Below are 17697 nucleotides of genomic sequence, written 5' to 3' on the forward strand. Positions count from 1 at the left end.
ATAATTATTAAAACCTTTCCATAATATGAGCTGATTAGAAAGCCCAAGATGCAACCAACTCCGCATCTGCATACAGAGTGAGTGGGGCCTTTGGCTGAGATCATGATTGTAAAAATTGCATGACTGCCAACCATTGCTTCCAATCGTTCTTCATGTGATTAAGCCTGTGATAATAATTGCACTGAACTCTCATCTTTTCTTAAAAGATGCCGGAGGTTCATCTGATCCTTTTTGCTAGGGGAACCGAGGTGTATCTGTGTTCTTGTTTGAGGCTTGCATTTAGAACGCCACCTTTTCAGAAGATCAGGAGCTGGCATGACTTCCATACTGTTGCTTCCATCTATCCTGCTGCAGAAGCTTGTTGTAGAGATCAAAGAATGTCAGGGTAACACTGGTATAAGTAATATAAAGCATATCTATGAAGTGCCCCAGGAATGAGCATCTCCATCTTGCAGGTAATAACCTCTAATTGGTCACATAAGTCTTTGACTATCAGCAGATGTGCTTGGAGAGATGTCTTCTCATCCATCATGATATGAAGCAACAAATTTTTCATAAAGAAAGCACGACTATTGTCAGACATCTCAGAAAGATCCTTTAAGATCTCCTAGATTTCTTTAGTTTTACTGGAAGGCACTTGAGGGAGTTGATCATTTGTAATGGAAAGTTTGAGCAGCATGACAACTTCCCTATTACGTACATTCTTTAAGATGTCCTAGATTTCTTTAGTTTTATTGGAAGGCACTTGAGGGAGTTGATCATTTGTAATGGAAAGTTCGAGCAGCATGACAACTTCTCTATTACATGCATCCCATTTATCTTGAGCTGTCTGAACTTGAGTAGGATGTGTCTTTGCACCCAAAATGATCTTATCAAGACATTGATATTCAAAATTCAAATATTGTCATCATGCACTGCTTCCAAGTGTTGTAATTCTGGCTGTTAAATCGCTAATTTCCATTTAACATAATGTTGGTCGAAGAAGCCATCACTGGAATAAAGTTTGCTTGTCAACCCTATGTAAGAACACATTGGAAAGTTCTAAAATAGAAAATCAGTCTGTAATTAACCTGCAAAAATTAAAAAAATATCAGAATAATTTGAAATTAAATTCAAATTACAAGAAAAACTAGGAAAACCCTAGGTGCATGAATTTGAAACTTTTCAGTCAGAGTTTTAAAAAAATAAAATAGAAAACATAAGTGTTTTCAAAAAAACACTTGGAAAATATGATTTAAATAGACCAAAAAATGGGCTGACTAAGTCATATGCAACAGAGTTCTGACGATGCATAGATGTTGAGAAAACAAAAGAGCAAAAAAAGTGCAAGTTAAAATCATAGGTGATTATGTTTGATAGAAAATCACCAATAATCTTGGCAAAAGATTGTTGAAGACATGACAAAAGACCTTTGAAAATGCAATAAAAAAACACCAACAAAATATATGTAGTCATGGTTAAAAATGATCAGGATTCATAGAAAAAACATGGGTCCGTATGATTATTACAATAATAGATAATTTCTATTTCTATTTAATGATTATCTATTGTAAATATTAAGATCTTTGTAATATCTAGTTAGCTTTTAGTTAGCTGTTAGTTATCTGTTGTTAGAATAGAATGTTTCTGATCGTTCCTAAGGGAACATCGTTTATTCTTTTGTATATATTGATCTATTGAACTCTATTAATATCAAGCAAGTATTTTACCAATTACTTCCCATAAAATGGTATCAGAGCAAATACATCAATTTTTTTCGAATGAAAATTAATAATTTTGTATTAAATTTTCAGTGCCTTTTTTTGTTTGAAAATAATTGTCAGCTTAGGTTTGTTGGTCTTTTTTGAAAAAAAATGATTTTTGCAGAACCTGAATAGTGTTTCTCAGCGGCATTTTCTCTAAAAAACAATCATTCCTAGTCATTTTTTAGTTTGCAACCTGTTCTTGTCACTGGGCAAACATTTCCTGCAACTCACCAATTTTCGGCTCTGTTCGTGGGTATTTTTTTCTTCTGCATTAATGGCGTTGTTTTCTCCAAAGATTGCCATTAGTGGTGCCATCTAGGGTTTCCAAAACCATTCATCAAAGTGGAATTGTGTAGCTTTTGATTGTCCTCTATGATGGGAAGAAGACAAGGTTGGATTCCGACCTTGTCTCAATCCCATGGGAATGAGGGAAGGTTGGATTTCAACCTCATCTCAATCCCATGTTAATGCTGAAGGATCTAACTTGCCACTAGTTTGGTTTCAACTTCAGTTTTCTCCTTAGTATTCCTGATATTACACCCTCATTATGATCGCCCATGGACTCATTCTGTCATTCTTTGGGAGACCATCCAAAGTATTGGGTCTGATCTGTACGCTTCTTGAGGGATTCAACCTCCTTTTTGCTCACCCAAACTCGCCCTTACTTAGAAAAAGGTCTGATTCACACCCAAATTCTCATTTCAAAATACCAAGTCATTTGAGTTCAACAAAAATCTTAAGTGGAAGGGTGGAAGTTTGAGCTGAAGCCTCACCTGCAATGAGAGACGGTCGGATTCGACCTGCTCCCAATCCAGGTCTCACTTTGTAATTCCTTAAAAAACCTGCATGTTTTACTTCTTGTGATTGTGCCAAGTTGTTCTTCTTATTCCCTAACTTATCATTGTTCGTCAATCCTCAAACTCAGCCCAGATCTCGAAATCAGTGGTCTCCCACTTGCTCATTTGCCTCTCTTGTCTTCAAAATTGTCTTGAATCTCAATTATCATGCCCATGGCACTTAGGCTTATTTCTCACTAAAAATCCATGCTGATTACCACTTGGTGGTGATCTTACTTTCAAATCCTAGGTCTTACTACTCGTTGGCTTTCTACTAACTCCCAAAACATGGCTTTCTGAAAACATATAACTGCCTAAATTTGACTCTCTAAGCCTAAGGCAACCATCTAACCCATCTAACCTACTGCAAACAAAAAGAGGGGGTCCCTGTTTGCAATGGGTTGATGGTGTGAAAACCATACAATGGGTCCTAACAGCTTGCACTCGAACATGAAAAGAGTTTGGAAGTCTGATGTTTTGATTTCTAATATAGATTGATGAATGCAAAATTATTCTGTCAGGAAGGTCAAACATGATAAATCTTTAAATCTTTGAACTAGAACATGAAAGGAAACTGAAATTCTAGAGCTTTGATTTTCATTAGAAAAATGATTAACGAAAGGGGCATTACTGGGGGCATTGAAGGGATGATTATTGAGAGGCTGAGAAGGAAGCTTACTTGGTTATTTCCAAAATTGTACCTTAAATACCAGAAAGCTGTGGACCTTAGTTCTTTACATGGAGCTTAAGAACACAATGGACGAGATTTAAGATTAAGGATTTCAATATCAATGTGTTTAGATATCTTTTTTAAAAGATAGCGAGGTAGAAATATTTACTAGCAGCATAAAACTTCAAGAATGCTTTAGATATTCTTTAGCATGATTTGAGCTTTGCATTTATAGCTCAAAAGGAATAATGACATTGACACATTTTGTCAAGCAGGCCAGCTATAACTGGTTGTTTTGCAGCTCTACCAGAGAATGTGTTTTGTGAGTTTGGTACAACTTTCTGGGTATTGATTTGTCATTTGAAGAATCATATATCTTTCAAGTATTAAACATTTCAAATAAACAGCTTGTTAATATACGTCAAATCAGAGTATATGGCTTATCAATGTTTCAGTCTTAAAGTTTCCCAGAATGGTTTTAATCTTGGTTCCTGGGATAGCTCTTACAACTTAAAGCATGTTAGCTAGTTTTTTGTCTCAAGGTGACTAGAAAATAAGAATTTTAGTCATTTATCATTGCATTGCCATTTTCATAAATGGGAAACTATTTTCAAATTTATTTTCTTTAAATCTAGTTTAAAACTGTTTTGCAACTTGAAGAATATAATGTGCGAATGTCAGGAAGACAGCACCGAGAAGGAACTAGGCAGAGTTGTGCATCGCTACAGTGCTAGTAACTCTTCATGCTTTGGGGAGTTGGCACTCATGTAAGATTTTATTGATTCTTCTCTTTTGTCTGTATAGGCTTTTTTTTGTAAACCTTTCCTATTTCCTTGCTGTCTTCTAATTGTAGGCTTCATCAAATGTCTTTGGAACAGGTACAATAAACCACGACAAGCTTCAGTTCTGGCTGTAACAGATGGTTCTCTCTGGGCTTTGAGGAGAGAAGATTTCCGTGGAGTCATTTTAACAGAGTTCACTAGTCCTTCAATTCTAAATATCCTTAAGTCTATTAATGTACTGGCAAAATTGAGTCCCTTACAGTTGAACCGCTTAGCAGCTTCATTATCAGAAATATCATTTATTGATGGAGAAAGAATAGTTGGTGAGGTGAGTGCCAGATGCATTGCCTGAATGGCATTTTGATAATGATTAACCTTCTAGGTTTTCTCATGATATGGCTTGTTTCTCATCTATATAAGCTTGGTTTCAGTGTCCGTTTCTCAGTTTCCTCGAACCACAAAGAGGATTTACATGATTTTGTAATTTTTCTTTGGGTTGGGTTCTCTTTTGTATGCATTATTGCTAATGAGTGTAAACTTCCTGCTTGAACATGATGAATTCGATACACATAATGTTTTCATGCAAGTTTTTTTAAAGACATACATCAAACACATTTTCACAAATCCACCTCTGCTGGTCTTTCATTATTATTTGTAGTCTTAGATTGATGTACTTTATTATTACTTGTATTCATAGATTGATGTTTTAGTACTACATATATTGATGTTTTTGATTCGAATATATTGTGCTGCTAGAAGGCAATTGTTTCTTACAATATATCAATCTTAGTGTATGTAACTGAAACCTATGGTTCTGCGAACCACGAAACATCGACAAAACAATTCAAATCCCACTGGCTTCCTTGTATTCACCCCATAATTGCGTTGATGGTATAATTCTCCAAGACATGATATGCTGATCTTTCTGTGGATTTTTTAAAGATCCATTGTATGGTTCAGCTTCCTACTAAAGCCATAAGAAGTTGATTTGTGCCCATTTTGACAGTTTTGTTAGTTAAACATTTTTTGGTTCTTTGCTACTCTAAGGTGCCATGAGTGTTCCACTTGCAAACATTTCAATGTCCAAATCCAGTTGAGGACTGTTAGATGAGATATTATTGACTTGGCTTAAATGTCATACTGGTCTAATCTTTTAATGTGAGCTATGTTTTGGAATGATATAGGGGAATTTTGAATTATTCTGGATGATTTTTGAAAATATAGGTTGACATTTTTGGTTGGAAAACTGAAAAACACAAATCAGCAGGAGTAAAGAGCCGAAGAAAGCCATGTCATCAGCACTCACAAGGTTGCCGAAGTTGTTGGTCATTTCCTTGGTAGGTTTGTATCCACCTCTGAGTTTATTATCGTTCTGGTTAGAGACACCGCAACCTGATTTTCCCTATCTTTTTGTACAACTCTGCCCAACTACATTGAAGCCACCCATCAGAAACTTTTTCATCTCTATATGGTGCTAATCTCCTTGGAAGAGAAAGTACTTTCATGGTATGGCACCTCGGCCATAGGGCACATGCAAGGAGGTGCAATGGGGTGGTCATCTTTTCCGAGCAATGATGAATGATTGATTCCACATATTGTTTCACATTCTATTGGGTCATTCTCATGTTTTTGTATTTCAATTTTTACCTTCTCTACCATTGTGTCCATGCCATCATAGACGCCCCCCAAACAATGTGCATTTGTATCAACAAATCAGAGCTTAGTCATGATAGGCTTGGTGAATTCCAATACATATTGTACAAGCCCACCAACTGTTATCCAAGACCAATGTCTTGATCTTTTGGGCCCACTTTAAATGTGAAGCCTTCCATACAACCCATTGGTTGGAAAGAAACATTTGCATCGATCCCTCTTGCACCTTGAGAAGTTGTATTGTAACAATAGTATGAGATGCAATTTGGCCCTCAACAAACTAAGCAAGTTACTAAACAAACTAAGCAAGTTACTAACAATATGCTGATAAATATTAAGCAAATTTATATACAATTTGATAATTGAACAGGACATAAAATTTATTTAAATAAATAAATAAATTGAATTTAGTAATTACCTTCAACAACTCAAATTTCGAGAAAGTTCTGGAAATTGATTGTGACATTTGGTGGTTTGTCGCAAACATATGGATCTCTTTCCTCTCTCCGTATATTTGTTTCACCCATTCTATTTGATTGCCAATTTGTTGCATCAGCAAGTTGAGGGATTGTATGGTGCATGGTGTCCAAAAAATGTGCTCATATAGGTCCTCAACCAAAGCACTTGTACCCCTACAATTTTTTGCATTGTCTATGATTACATGGACCACATTCTCACTACCCACAATCTCTATGGACTCAATGAGAATTCAGGAAATGAACTGTGCATCTTTCACTTCCCATTCACAATCAACTGCCGTTAAAAACATTGCTTGTTTGGGAAAAGTATATTTAAAAAAATTGCCCCTTTGGGGTTATTTGCAATAACATTAATCAATGGGTGCTTTCTGGTATCTTTCCATTTGTCAAAAACAAAGTAACACTCAAATCAATCCAAGAATCTCGAATTGGTTAAAGGCAGGTCTCTGCACAAGACTAATGTATACCATGAATCACTTGATCAAGGTGTAGTATGGAGCCAAATTGGCAAATACCATACAAGATTTGGGACCAATCCATTCATTAATGTTTAATATAGTGATCAAAGAAGAAATACGGTGCCCCAGATTGGCAAAGAGTACATGCAGGTGATCACAAAGAAAAGTGTGGCACAAAAGATGAAAGCATGAACATGAAAAGTGATCATGCCCAAGGGAAAACCCTTTACAAAATAGGAAATGACTCGTTCTGACAAAAAATACATAAGGTCCAAGATATAAACCACACAACATACCTATATTGCTGGCTTTAAGGGTTGATAGGACAAGAACAAACAATAAAACAAGGATAGACCTGAAGGCACCATTCTACTACTCGGTGAGCATACTCAGTCAGCCAAGCCTTGTGGTAAAACAACAGACACTACATCTACACTATCAATCATAACTGCGAGCCATGACACTTAGGGAGACCACACGCAAGCCATCAATGGATCCAAGGAGTGTGAATCTGGTAAAAAAGTGGTTGAGGCTGTTGAAGTTTAGTCTTAGTCAGACCTGATCACTAAACGTTAGTATAAATTACACTAACACACACACACACACGCATAGACACACACACACATATATTCATTGATATGATTACGCACACACACACACACATATATATTCATTGATATGATTACTCATCTGCTCAATCAGAACAGAGATCTCCATAATGACATTGAACAAAGATTATCCATGTCTTCGATCCAATTTGGTTTTGATCAATTTTTCACCTAAAAAATTGTGTTGGGTTTTTGTCAAATTCTCTCCTAAAATTGTGGCTTTTTGCTGTCTGTTTTGGGGCATTGTGGTTATATGTAAGGTTTGGAGGGTTTGTTGATTTTTCCTCAATATTGTGCTAGATGTTCTTAGTGTTTCTTTGTTTTCAGGTAAGAGAACTCCGTTATCCAACACCAGGTTTGATGTTCTTGTGATGATTTCTAGTCAAATGTTTTGTTGATTCTGGTAGGGTTAGTGGGAAATTCATCTCAATGGCAGAGTCAATGACAGGCTTTTGTCTTTTGTTGCAAAGCATTTTGAAGAAGGGGATACCCTTCTTTGTTCTTTTTGGATGAATTTTGGCTTCAATGGAGGGTCTTAGCAACAACATAACGTTTTGAAGAATTTGTGACCAAAACACAATACTTAGACAATGACCATTAAGGGAGGGTATTAGAAAATTATAATGTTTCTTAGTCTTTAGTTTATTACATAGTTTCTATTTTTGTCTTTAGTTCATGATTGTTTCTTTTGGAAACATTTTATCTACTTTGTTTAATACAACTACAACAACGTCGATTTACCATAACATGGGCTTTGTAGCCAAAAACAAATTAACAAGATTTTGGCCAAAATCATAGAGATTAAGCTCTAAATCTTGGAGATCAAGATTGTTCACACTTAGAGGATCTTTTGGTTGCATGCGTCATCAATTAATTGTGTATTATCACCCTCCGTCACTATTTGAAAGAGGTCAACTTTGTTCAAAATATTCCTTAACTTCGGTTTCCCAGACCTAATATTTTTTTACTTATAGTAGGTATCACAGCAATGAGGGTGATTTTCTAGTTTTAGATGCTTGTGCTTAGGAATATTTCCCCCATAAAGGATTTTTCTCCATGCACTATCTCTAGATTTATTTGGTACCTAAAACCTTTTGAAGTTAGATTCTCACACGTAATACACTTCTATCCTTGGTATGACATTTTTAGTTTCAGTTGACCAGATTCCTTTTGTTAAATTTTGAACCAGAATAAAGTGTTAATGTTTGGTAGCTTTAGTTGGATAAACTATGAGACTAAAATGCATATATATATATATATATATATATATATGTATATGAGATATTATATGAGATATTATATCATCATTTGTTATATTAATTAGATTATAATACATAGACATGCTTCATGAGGAGACATGTCTATCAATGTCTCTTCCATAATATAATTAAGAGTGAAATTGCTGCTTTTGAAACACACATACGAAAACATTATGGCAGTGCAATTACAATTTGCAGCAATCCTGAAAAATAACATGGTATCACTAATTCACCGATGATGTGAATTATACCATAAAAATGTCAGGGTGGTCTCTATTTTGGAGTGTTGTCTTCTTGGTTCTTAGTCCAATAGGAGTCCGGTGGGCATAATAAAACAAAGTTTGTTTTCTATAAGGATGATAGATAGTTTCATTCATTAAATGCATGTTGGTGAACATAGGATGGATCGTAATTATAATATGTGCTATGGAAACCTTCAGAAACATTTCTTCATGTTAAGTGATAAAACAAGTATCCAAGCTTGTAATGACACGATTATTAGCAACAAAGGATTGTATGCATATGTAATGTCCCCATTGGTTGCCAGCATCAGTATTTTAGAGTTTAGCCTAATATTGGATCCTCGTAGGCTAATGAGGACGGTTAGAGGGTCTTCTAAGGTTTGGTTCATCTCCAACATTCAGCGATTTATGGATTTGGCCTTCGTTTGATGTCATTTGAACCCCATTTTCCATACTATGTATAGTAAGTCAGGGGTAATGGTATGGACCCTTTCTATTTTTAGAAAGTATATTTGGTCACATGGGGAATTATGAGGAGAGATACCTATTTCAGACGGCATGGCAATTAGACAAGTATTTCAAGAGATATTAAAGTTTAAGTGACTTAAGTGATTTATTTAAATATTTTAATGTTATAAAGTTATAAAGTCACTTAAGTGACTAAAAGACGAAATTGGCTTTTAATCCCACATTGCCTAGTTGTTTGTGTCTTCCCTCATATCGAGGTTATAAAAGCATGGAGCTACATTGGGATTAAAACAATGATGAATATGGTAAATAAAATATATTGCTACCACGGTTGCTTTAATGTGACTAGGCAACTCTGAGGACGAAACTGCTCGAGTTCTTTGAGGAAGTTGGATGTCACTCCAACCCCTCATACTGGGATTAACGGTACAGTTCAGGCAGGAAACGGTAAGTGAACAGTGATTTCGTATCAGGCTGGAAGTAAGTTATTTGTTACAGTGAAGTAGGAATTACTTGTTTTGGTTCTTCCTCCATACTTTCAGTAATAGTTATTGCCGGCTAGGGATGTAAGACTGCAGTCAGCATAGTACTTGCAGTGTAGACAGGTCAAGAGACACCTCACGGCCGTAGGAAAAGTATCCACAATCAGAGCAAGGGAATTATCGAACTGTAGTTACAAGCTGAGTCTGCAGTCATATGTTCAACCCAGCATCTATGTCTATGTTATGAGAAGGGATGTATTCTGCGGGTTGTAGATGAAATTAATTCTGGGTCACACAAATCACAGCAGGAGTCACAGTGCATCAATATACCTTGGCAACAGTCTACTTAGCGCCCACATCCAAGAGAGAAGGGACAGTTTGTTGATTATATCTGGGAGTGTAACTTGCAGCAGAGTACAATCTCCAGCTCACGTGGACAGTCACCTACAGCAGCCCACTTGAAGATACCAGTAACCTGCTGCAGATTCTCATACCTTGTTACTTGGGCTGTTCTCCTTCAGCAGCTAACATCCAGGTGCATTAACTCTTGCCTGTATTGAAAGACTGTAATCAACTGCTGCAAGTAAAAACATTGAATTTGATTCATTCCCTTGTCATATTTCCAGTAGTGGGTAATCAATATTAATCCTGTTATCGTTATTTCAAGCATTGCCGTGTAATTGCTAGAATCAATTTATTTCAATCTCTATTAGACTTTGGCATGTATTACCAGAATCGGTTTATTTCAATGGCGCTATAGTTTAATAGAAGAGAACGTACACCAACTCTTTGACAGAAATTCCATCAGCACAGATGTTAATTTCCAGATCAGACTAAGTAAGGATTATTACAGCATTAGTATATTTTTTGTTTCACACATTTACGAAAGACAAAATTTGAAGGCAATTCCTGGCGCTGCAAATGTTTTATGATATAAGATGACTATGAAATTGGTTGGATGAAAATTTCAATTATGTCTCTATTCTTTAGCATAAGACCATATATTTTACCAATGAATTAGGAGAAGATTGGCCATCACAAATTATCTCTCTTCATGTTCATAATCTCTGCTTTTGACAGAGATTGTAAATATTTGTTTCAACAGGATAGTGATGAGAGGGAAGCTACTGTGCTTTTGTGACTTTTTCTAGAGGTCATGACTTCATAAATACGATGTGGTATCTCTACGCTAACAGATTGGTTTACTGCTATGTGATTGACCATAGTTGCAAGGTTGGGCTCCGTGTGAAGGGAGAACATTTCTGGTTTCATTTGTCTCATGTTGTGGATTCTGTGCCAAATAATTATGAGCAGGGAATTCATTAGAATTCAAATTCAGAGAATCATAGGTGATAGTGTTGAATTGTGTGTATATGGGACGTTATCTTCCGTAATCAAATTCCCGACATCTTGATTTCTTATTGTAATGTGAGAAATGAAAGGAGTTTGATTTCAAGGATCAAGCAAGGTCGTGAAGTCCTGTACCACTATCCTTCAGATTATCCGCACATTAAACAGATAAATGGAATTTGAAGACAGCATTATATACATTGAATTTCTACATCAGTTCTCTTCATTCAATACTCTCTCATGGAAAGCATAGTTGTGGTGTAAAGGACAGAAACTCACGCTGGTGGAGGGCTTTGAATGTGAAGTAGTTTTGTCGGGAAGCATTAGCCATTAAAATGCCAATAAGTTCTTCATTGTTGAGCAGTGAGTTTAATATTAACACACTGTAACCCGGGTGCGTGCACCCGGGTCAAAAGCCTTGCGCACTTGGTGCGCGTACACACCCGGTGCGGGTGCGTCACGCACCCAAGCACCCCCTCCCGTGGCTTTTTCGCCGCCGCACCCCCGCCGCACCGGTCGAGCACCGGGTGCTTGGGTGCTTCGAGGGTGCGAGGGTGCACCACGGGTGCTCGCGGGGTGCGTCGAGAAGAGGCCCAATTTTTTTAAAAAAAACAATACTTTTTGCTTTTTTTTTTTGTTTTTGTTTTTGAAGTATGCTAACCCTAATTTGGTGTGGGTCCCATGTAGTCTATTTGAAGGCTTAATAAGACCAATAAATCTTTTATTCATTTCATCATTTCATTTCACCATTTTGGAGCAGCAAGGAGCTAAGTGAGAAAGAGTGTTTGGAGGAGCTTGTGAGAGATTAGTGGGTGGTTTTGCAAGGGATTGCAAAATCAAGAGGAGCAAGAGGAGCAAGAAAGTTTGATTTGGCAAGTGTCTCCTCAAGTTCAAGCCTTCAAGGTAGGGTTTTTTTTATTTTACTTTTTTTTTTGGTTTTAAAAATCAATTTATAATTTTTAAATTTAGTATTTAGTATTTAGTTTTACCAAGTTACTTTCAAGTTTCAAGTTTCAAGTTTCATTCTTGAATCTTGTTGATAGTTGAATCTTCTTAGTTCTATGATTTTTTATTTTATTATTTATATTAATTTTTAGTTTTTTTCATTGTTCTTAAAATAAAAATATGACAATATGGCATATGCTGAAACGTATTTAGTAAAATACATTTCAGCATATGCCATATTGCCATATTTTTATTTTAAGAGCAATATTTTTATATTAATTTTTAGTTTTTTTCATTGTTCTTAAAATAAAAATATGGCAATATGGCATATGCTGAAATGTATTTTACTAAATACGTTTCAGCATATGCCATATTGCCATATTTTTATTTTAAGAACAATGAAAAAAACTAAAAATTAATATAAATAATAAAATAAAAAATCATAGAACTAAGAAGATTCAATTATCAACAAGATTCAAGAATCAAAAATAAAACTTGAAACTTGAGAGTAACTTACTTAGTAAAACGTTTCAGCATATGGCATATTGCCATATTTTTATTTAATATTTTCTTTTAGTATTTTACTATTTAGTTTTATTTTTTAATACTTTAAATTTTTAAATAGTAAATGCTAAAATTAAATAGTAAAGTTTTAAGTTTTAAATTATTTTTACTTGGGCTGAAATGTATCATGATCATTTTTATAATTTTACTTTCATTTTGTGAAATGTAGTTTTATAAATGGCTTCTAGATCCAGCCAAAGTGCAGAAGACATGGAAATTAATGAGCCAAGTGCATCTGATTATGAGCCTGAACTTGAGTTTGAAGGAAGTGATCATGGGGCTGATGTGGGTGGTCAATCTGAGCCTGCAGAAGAGCCTCCTTATGTTGCACCAGGGGTGCCTTCTACTGATTGCCCTTCAGAGATTTTGAGGAAGTATGCTAGGGGTCCTTATGACCCAAAGTCCCCTCTTAAACAGTTTGCTACAAAAATTACACGCCCTACACCTTCAAGGGGTGGCACACGCAAATGGAAGTGCAATATATGTGGAGCAGAATGGTTTGGCAGCATTACAAGAGTTAATTCACACCTTTTTTGGAGTGGCTATGGTGTGAACCCATGCATGTTCTTATCAAATCCTGAGAATGCTAGATACAGAATTGAAGTAAATAAACTATGGGACATTCCTGATGATAGTGTTGTTCTAATGCCTAGATCTTTGTCTGCTAGGCAACAGGTACAACATATACAGCAGTTACAGGGGCAGCGAAATACATCTACTCGTATCTTGCATCAGAGAGCAGGGACTATGTCACCTACACCATCATTCTCCTCACCTACACACAGTTCAGCTGGGGACAGCAATAGGGGGAAACGAAAAGCAACTGCAAGTGGTACTGATAGTAACCCCATTGCTCATTTATTTAACATGCATGCAAGGGACCGGTTAGATGATGCTGTTGGTGATTTCTTCTTTGCCAATGGCATCTCTACACATGTGGCTCAATCTCCCTATTTTGTGAGGATGATGACCATGGCAGTGAATGAGGGAGAGCCATCATATGTGCCACCAGGTGACCACAAGTTGAGGACTACAGTGTTGGATAGAGCCTATGACAAGGTTGGGATCTTGATGGAGCAAATGAAAGTATGTTGGATGGACTCAGGTTGCAGCATTATCATGGATGGGTGGACGGACATTAGTCATTGTCCGCTCATCAACATTATGGTTACATGCACGGAGGGCCCATATTTTTTGAAGGCAGTTGATTGTTTAGGGCATCGTAAAGATGCTGATTTTCAGTTTCATGTGCTTAGGGAAGCCATTGAGGAGGTTGGACCACAAAATGTGGTCCAAGTTGTGACAGATGTAGCACATGTGTGCAAAGTTGCAGGGAGGCTTGTTGAGGCAGCTTATAGGCATATTTGGTGGACTCCATGTTGTGTGCATGCCATGAACAATGCACTCAAAGACATGGGGAAAATAGAGTGGATTAGAAAGGTGGTTAATGATGGGAGAGAGGTGCAGATGTTTATCTGCAATCACCATACATCACATGCACTTTTCAGGAGCTTCGCAAAGAAGCAATTCCTGAAACTAGTTGAGACCAGGTATGCATCATATTATATTCTCTTGGAGAGAATGATTGAGTTGCAAGAGCCATTGCAACTCATGGTTATGACACAAGAATGGAATCGATGGCCTGAGTCCAGAACAGAGCAGGGGAAGAGGGTAAAGGAGACAGTGACGAGTGATCAGTTTTGGAGTGATGCAAAATACATAGTCTCCATCATTACTCCAGTGTTTCAGGTGATCAGATATGGAGATGCAGATTCACCTAGCCTTGGAGAGGTTTATGAGTGCATTGATTCCATGCTTGGGCAGATGAGGGCTGTTGTGCATGAGAGAGACCCCACTCTAGCATTCTATATGGAGCACATTGAGCCTATCATTCACCGCAGGTGGGAGAAGTTGAACACTCCTTTGCACATGGCTGCCTATGCATTGAACCCGAAGTGGTACATACTTAGGCCTGGTAGAGTCACACCACTTTAGGATGATGAGGTGAAGAATGGGTTCTTTCGATGCATTGCCAAAATGTATGATACTGAGACTGCTAGTGAGATCCGCACCGAGTGGTCCGAATTTGCTAGTCTTTCAAGTAATCCTTAAATCTTGATTCAGTGCTCTAAACTCTTTATAATTATAAGTTCTTTTAATAATTAATTGTTACTTATAAGTTATAACTTTATTTAAGTTATTTATAATTTTAATATTATGTTGTAAACTTTAAAACTTGTAACTTGTAGGATACTCGGATATTGCAAAGGTGGATCTCAAAACCATGGCACAAAAGAATCCCATTTTGTGGTGGAAATGTCATGGGTCACAAAAGTTAAAGATCACCTCACTAGCCATTCGACTGCTTTCTCAGGTTTGTAATACTAATAACTAATTCCAGCCCTTTACAATCTTAACTTGAAGAGTTTTACCTTGCTGATTTTAATTTATGATTCATTGATTCAATAATTATTAATCATCGATTTACCATTTATCATTTGTTACAAATTGTATGAACATTTGTTTGTAACTTGTAAATTGTAACTTTCAACTTTGTTATCTCAGGTGTCTAGCTCCTCAGCTGTAGAGAGGAATTGGTCCACCTATAGCTTCATTCACTCTGTTAAGAGAATAGACTTACCTCTAAGAGAGCGGAGAAGCTGGTTGCTGTACATGGTCACTTGCGGCTCAAAAATCACAAGACACGCGAGTACAAGGAGAGCCCTGCAGCACGATGGGATGTGGAGCTAGAGGATCCAGCTCAGATTGATGAGGATGCCGATGCAGAAGCCAATGTAGGGCTAGTTGGTGTTCCTTTAGAGGATCAGGGTCTTACCTAGGAGGAGTCTAGTAGTTCCAGTGATGAGGACTTTGGCATAGGGGATGATTAGAGAGCACTTGAGAATCATCCATTCTCATTATTGGCATTTTGTCATTTTGTTGATTATACTCACTTTGATATGGCTATGATACATTATTATTATTTCACTGTTTCATGCTATTCAACTCATTGTCATCATGAGCATCTTTATGATATATGATATTCATAAAATCATATTTGAACAATGAATTTTGAATCTTGCATCTTGAACTAAGTTAATTTGTCAAATGGTCATTAGTAATAGTAATGGTTATGAAATTTCAAGTTTCAAGTTTGAACTTATAGTTTGTGAATCACATTTTAATTTTCTCTATTCATTGTAGTCAACTATATTTGATATGTTAATGTTACATTGTTATATAATATATTGAAGTATCATTTCATAATTAGCATTTTCAATCATATATATTAATAATATTACATATATACTATGCAACCCCCTCCCCCCACTCCCTCTCCTCCCCCCTCCCCTGAACCCCCCCTCTGCTCCCTCGCCGCCGCACCCCTGCCGTCCCCAAATTGAGGGTATTTTTTTCCTGCACCCAAAACTCGTCCCGACGTCCCCCCCTCACCGCCGCACCCCCGCGCTGGGGTAACACTGTATTAACATTGCCACCATTATTTCAAACGCATGGGTAGAAACATAAACTTATCACTGAACTGATAAAAGGCTTCATAAAACTTGTCCAACACTGTTAATAAAAAAAATACAAAATCATGAATATAAAACCTACTTAGAGAATTGAGAAGAAGTCAGACATGAAGTTGAAGAATATTGCAGATAATAAAACTGAGATATGAAAAACAAATGGTTACAAATTAGAGACAAATTGAGTTTTTCACATAGAGAAAGACATCGACATTCAATAATTTGTTGGTCACAGAATTAAAAGAGCATATGGTCTTGAAGGTCCTGCCAATATATGAAATGTGAAGACCCATTGCTGCATTACACAGTAGAATGGAGGCATGGACAGACAAAGGAATGAGGTTCATCAAACAAAAGATAAGTATTTTCTGATTATTATATCTTGAGAACTACCTTTATTTATATATCTCTCTCTATGTTGTATTTCTATACATACAATAAGAGTTATTTGCCTTGATCTTTTACTTAATCTCATATGAATCCTGCATTTAGAACAGCATATTCGACTGCCATAAGACATCATGATTATTCTAGAATCCAATTTTCTATTCCGATTTGAATTGTTTTCTTAGAGCTGCTCTTATACCACATTACGTTTTGAACCAGAATAAAGAAGATGCAACAACTGAATGCAAATAAGGCTCTAAATGACAGATAATACACAAAAGTATCCTTGGAAAAATCCTCCTGCTCAGATCTTGCATTGTTGCTTCTTACTGTTGTGTTTCCGCTATGTGGTTATATTGCTGGGGGCTAGGACATCTCCTTTGGGGATACTCCTGCCCTGCGCGACATACATCTTTATTTCATAAAACATCAATATTCTTCAATGGTCATTTAGAAACAGTGTGATCCTACTTCAAAATTTATCCTGTGTCAGTAAAAAATCAGGCTAGATCATGAACAATTGTTTCCCACACAGAAGGATAATCTTCATATTCTTCAAACTCTATGAACTTTCAAAACCTCAGATTGAAGACAAATTGCCTTCTAACTTGAAGGCAAAAGATAAACTTGTGTGCCTTGGGTCCATCAAATAATGCTTTAGGTGCAACTTTTACTGATAACTTGAAGTCTTTGTTGGCAACAATGTGCAATGTTACATTCTGTAGTAAATCAGGAGATATTCACCACTATATCTTCTCATGTAACTATTATTTTGTCCGATGGCACATAACTTATGCATTCCCTCGATCAAATTGCGGAAATTTTGGGTAGAGTAGATATTGCAGAAATTTTGGGGTATTTTGGATTTTGCAGATATACTGAGGTATACTGGATATATCCTAATGTAGGATAATGTTCCACAATGTCTAAAATATGCAAAATTTCTGTAATTGCATTGCTTATTCAGTTTTGCTTGGATATATTTTAAATTTGAAGTAGATATTTCAGACACTAGGAAAATTTTGCAATATTAAGAAATAGCAAGGTTTTGCAATTTGCTAATCCCATTGTGGAAATTGTGGTGTCGATATATCCTAATGTATAGGAAAATTCCTCAATATTTAAAGCATACAAATGTTTTGCAATTGCATCATTTCTTCAATTGTGCTCATATCATTTCCAAATTTGAAATATGACATCTCAGACATCTGGAAAGCTCTGCAATATCCAGAACAAACA

At 36.4% G+C, this 17697-nt stretch overlaps 1 protein-coding gene and 1 long non-coding RNA gene across 2 annotated transcripts in view; both read left to right on the top strand.

The window, feature by feature from the left end:
* LOC149543396 (protein phosphatase 2C and cyclic nucleotide-binding/kinase domain-containing protein) overlaps positions 1-17697 on the top strand; it is a 119271-nt gene that overhangs the window by 53282 nt on the left and 48292 nt on the right. The window contains exons 6-7 of the mRNA XM_089798189.1: positions 3933-4018; positions 4130-4361. Of these exons, the coding sequence (XP_089654315.1) occupies positions 3933-4018; positions 4130-4361 (318 nt within the window). The remainder of the gene's footprint in view (positions 1-3932; positions 4019-4129; positions 4362-17697) is intronic.
* On the top strand, positions 14728-15524 carry LOC149543399 (uncharacterized). The gene is made up of 2 exons (XR_016355632.1): positions 14728-14915; positions 15107-15524. It is a non-coding gene; the product is annotated as an uncharacterized LOC149543399 (long non-coding RNA).

This window comes from Cupressus sempervirens, chromosome 8, assembly GCF_028749045.1.
Source record: "Cupressus sempervirens isolate cs-2001-9-10 chromosome 8, ASM2874904v1, whole genome shotgun sequence".
NCBI classification, from domain to species: domain Eukaryota; kingdom Viridiplantae; phylum Streptophyta; class Pinopsida; order Cupressales; family Cupressaceae; genus Cupressus; species Cupressus sempervirens.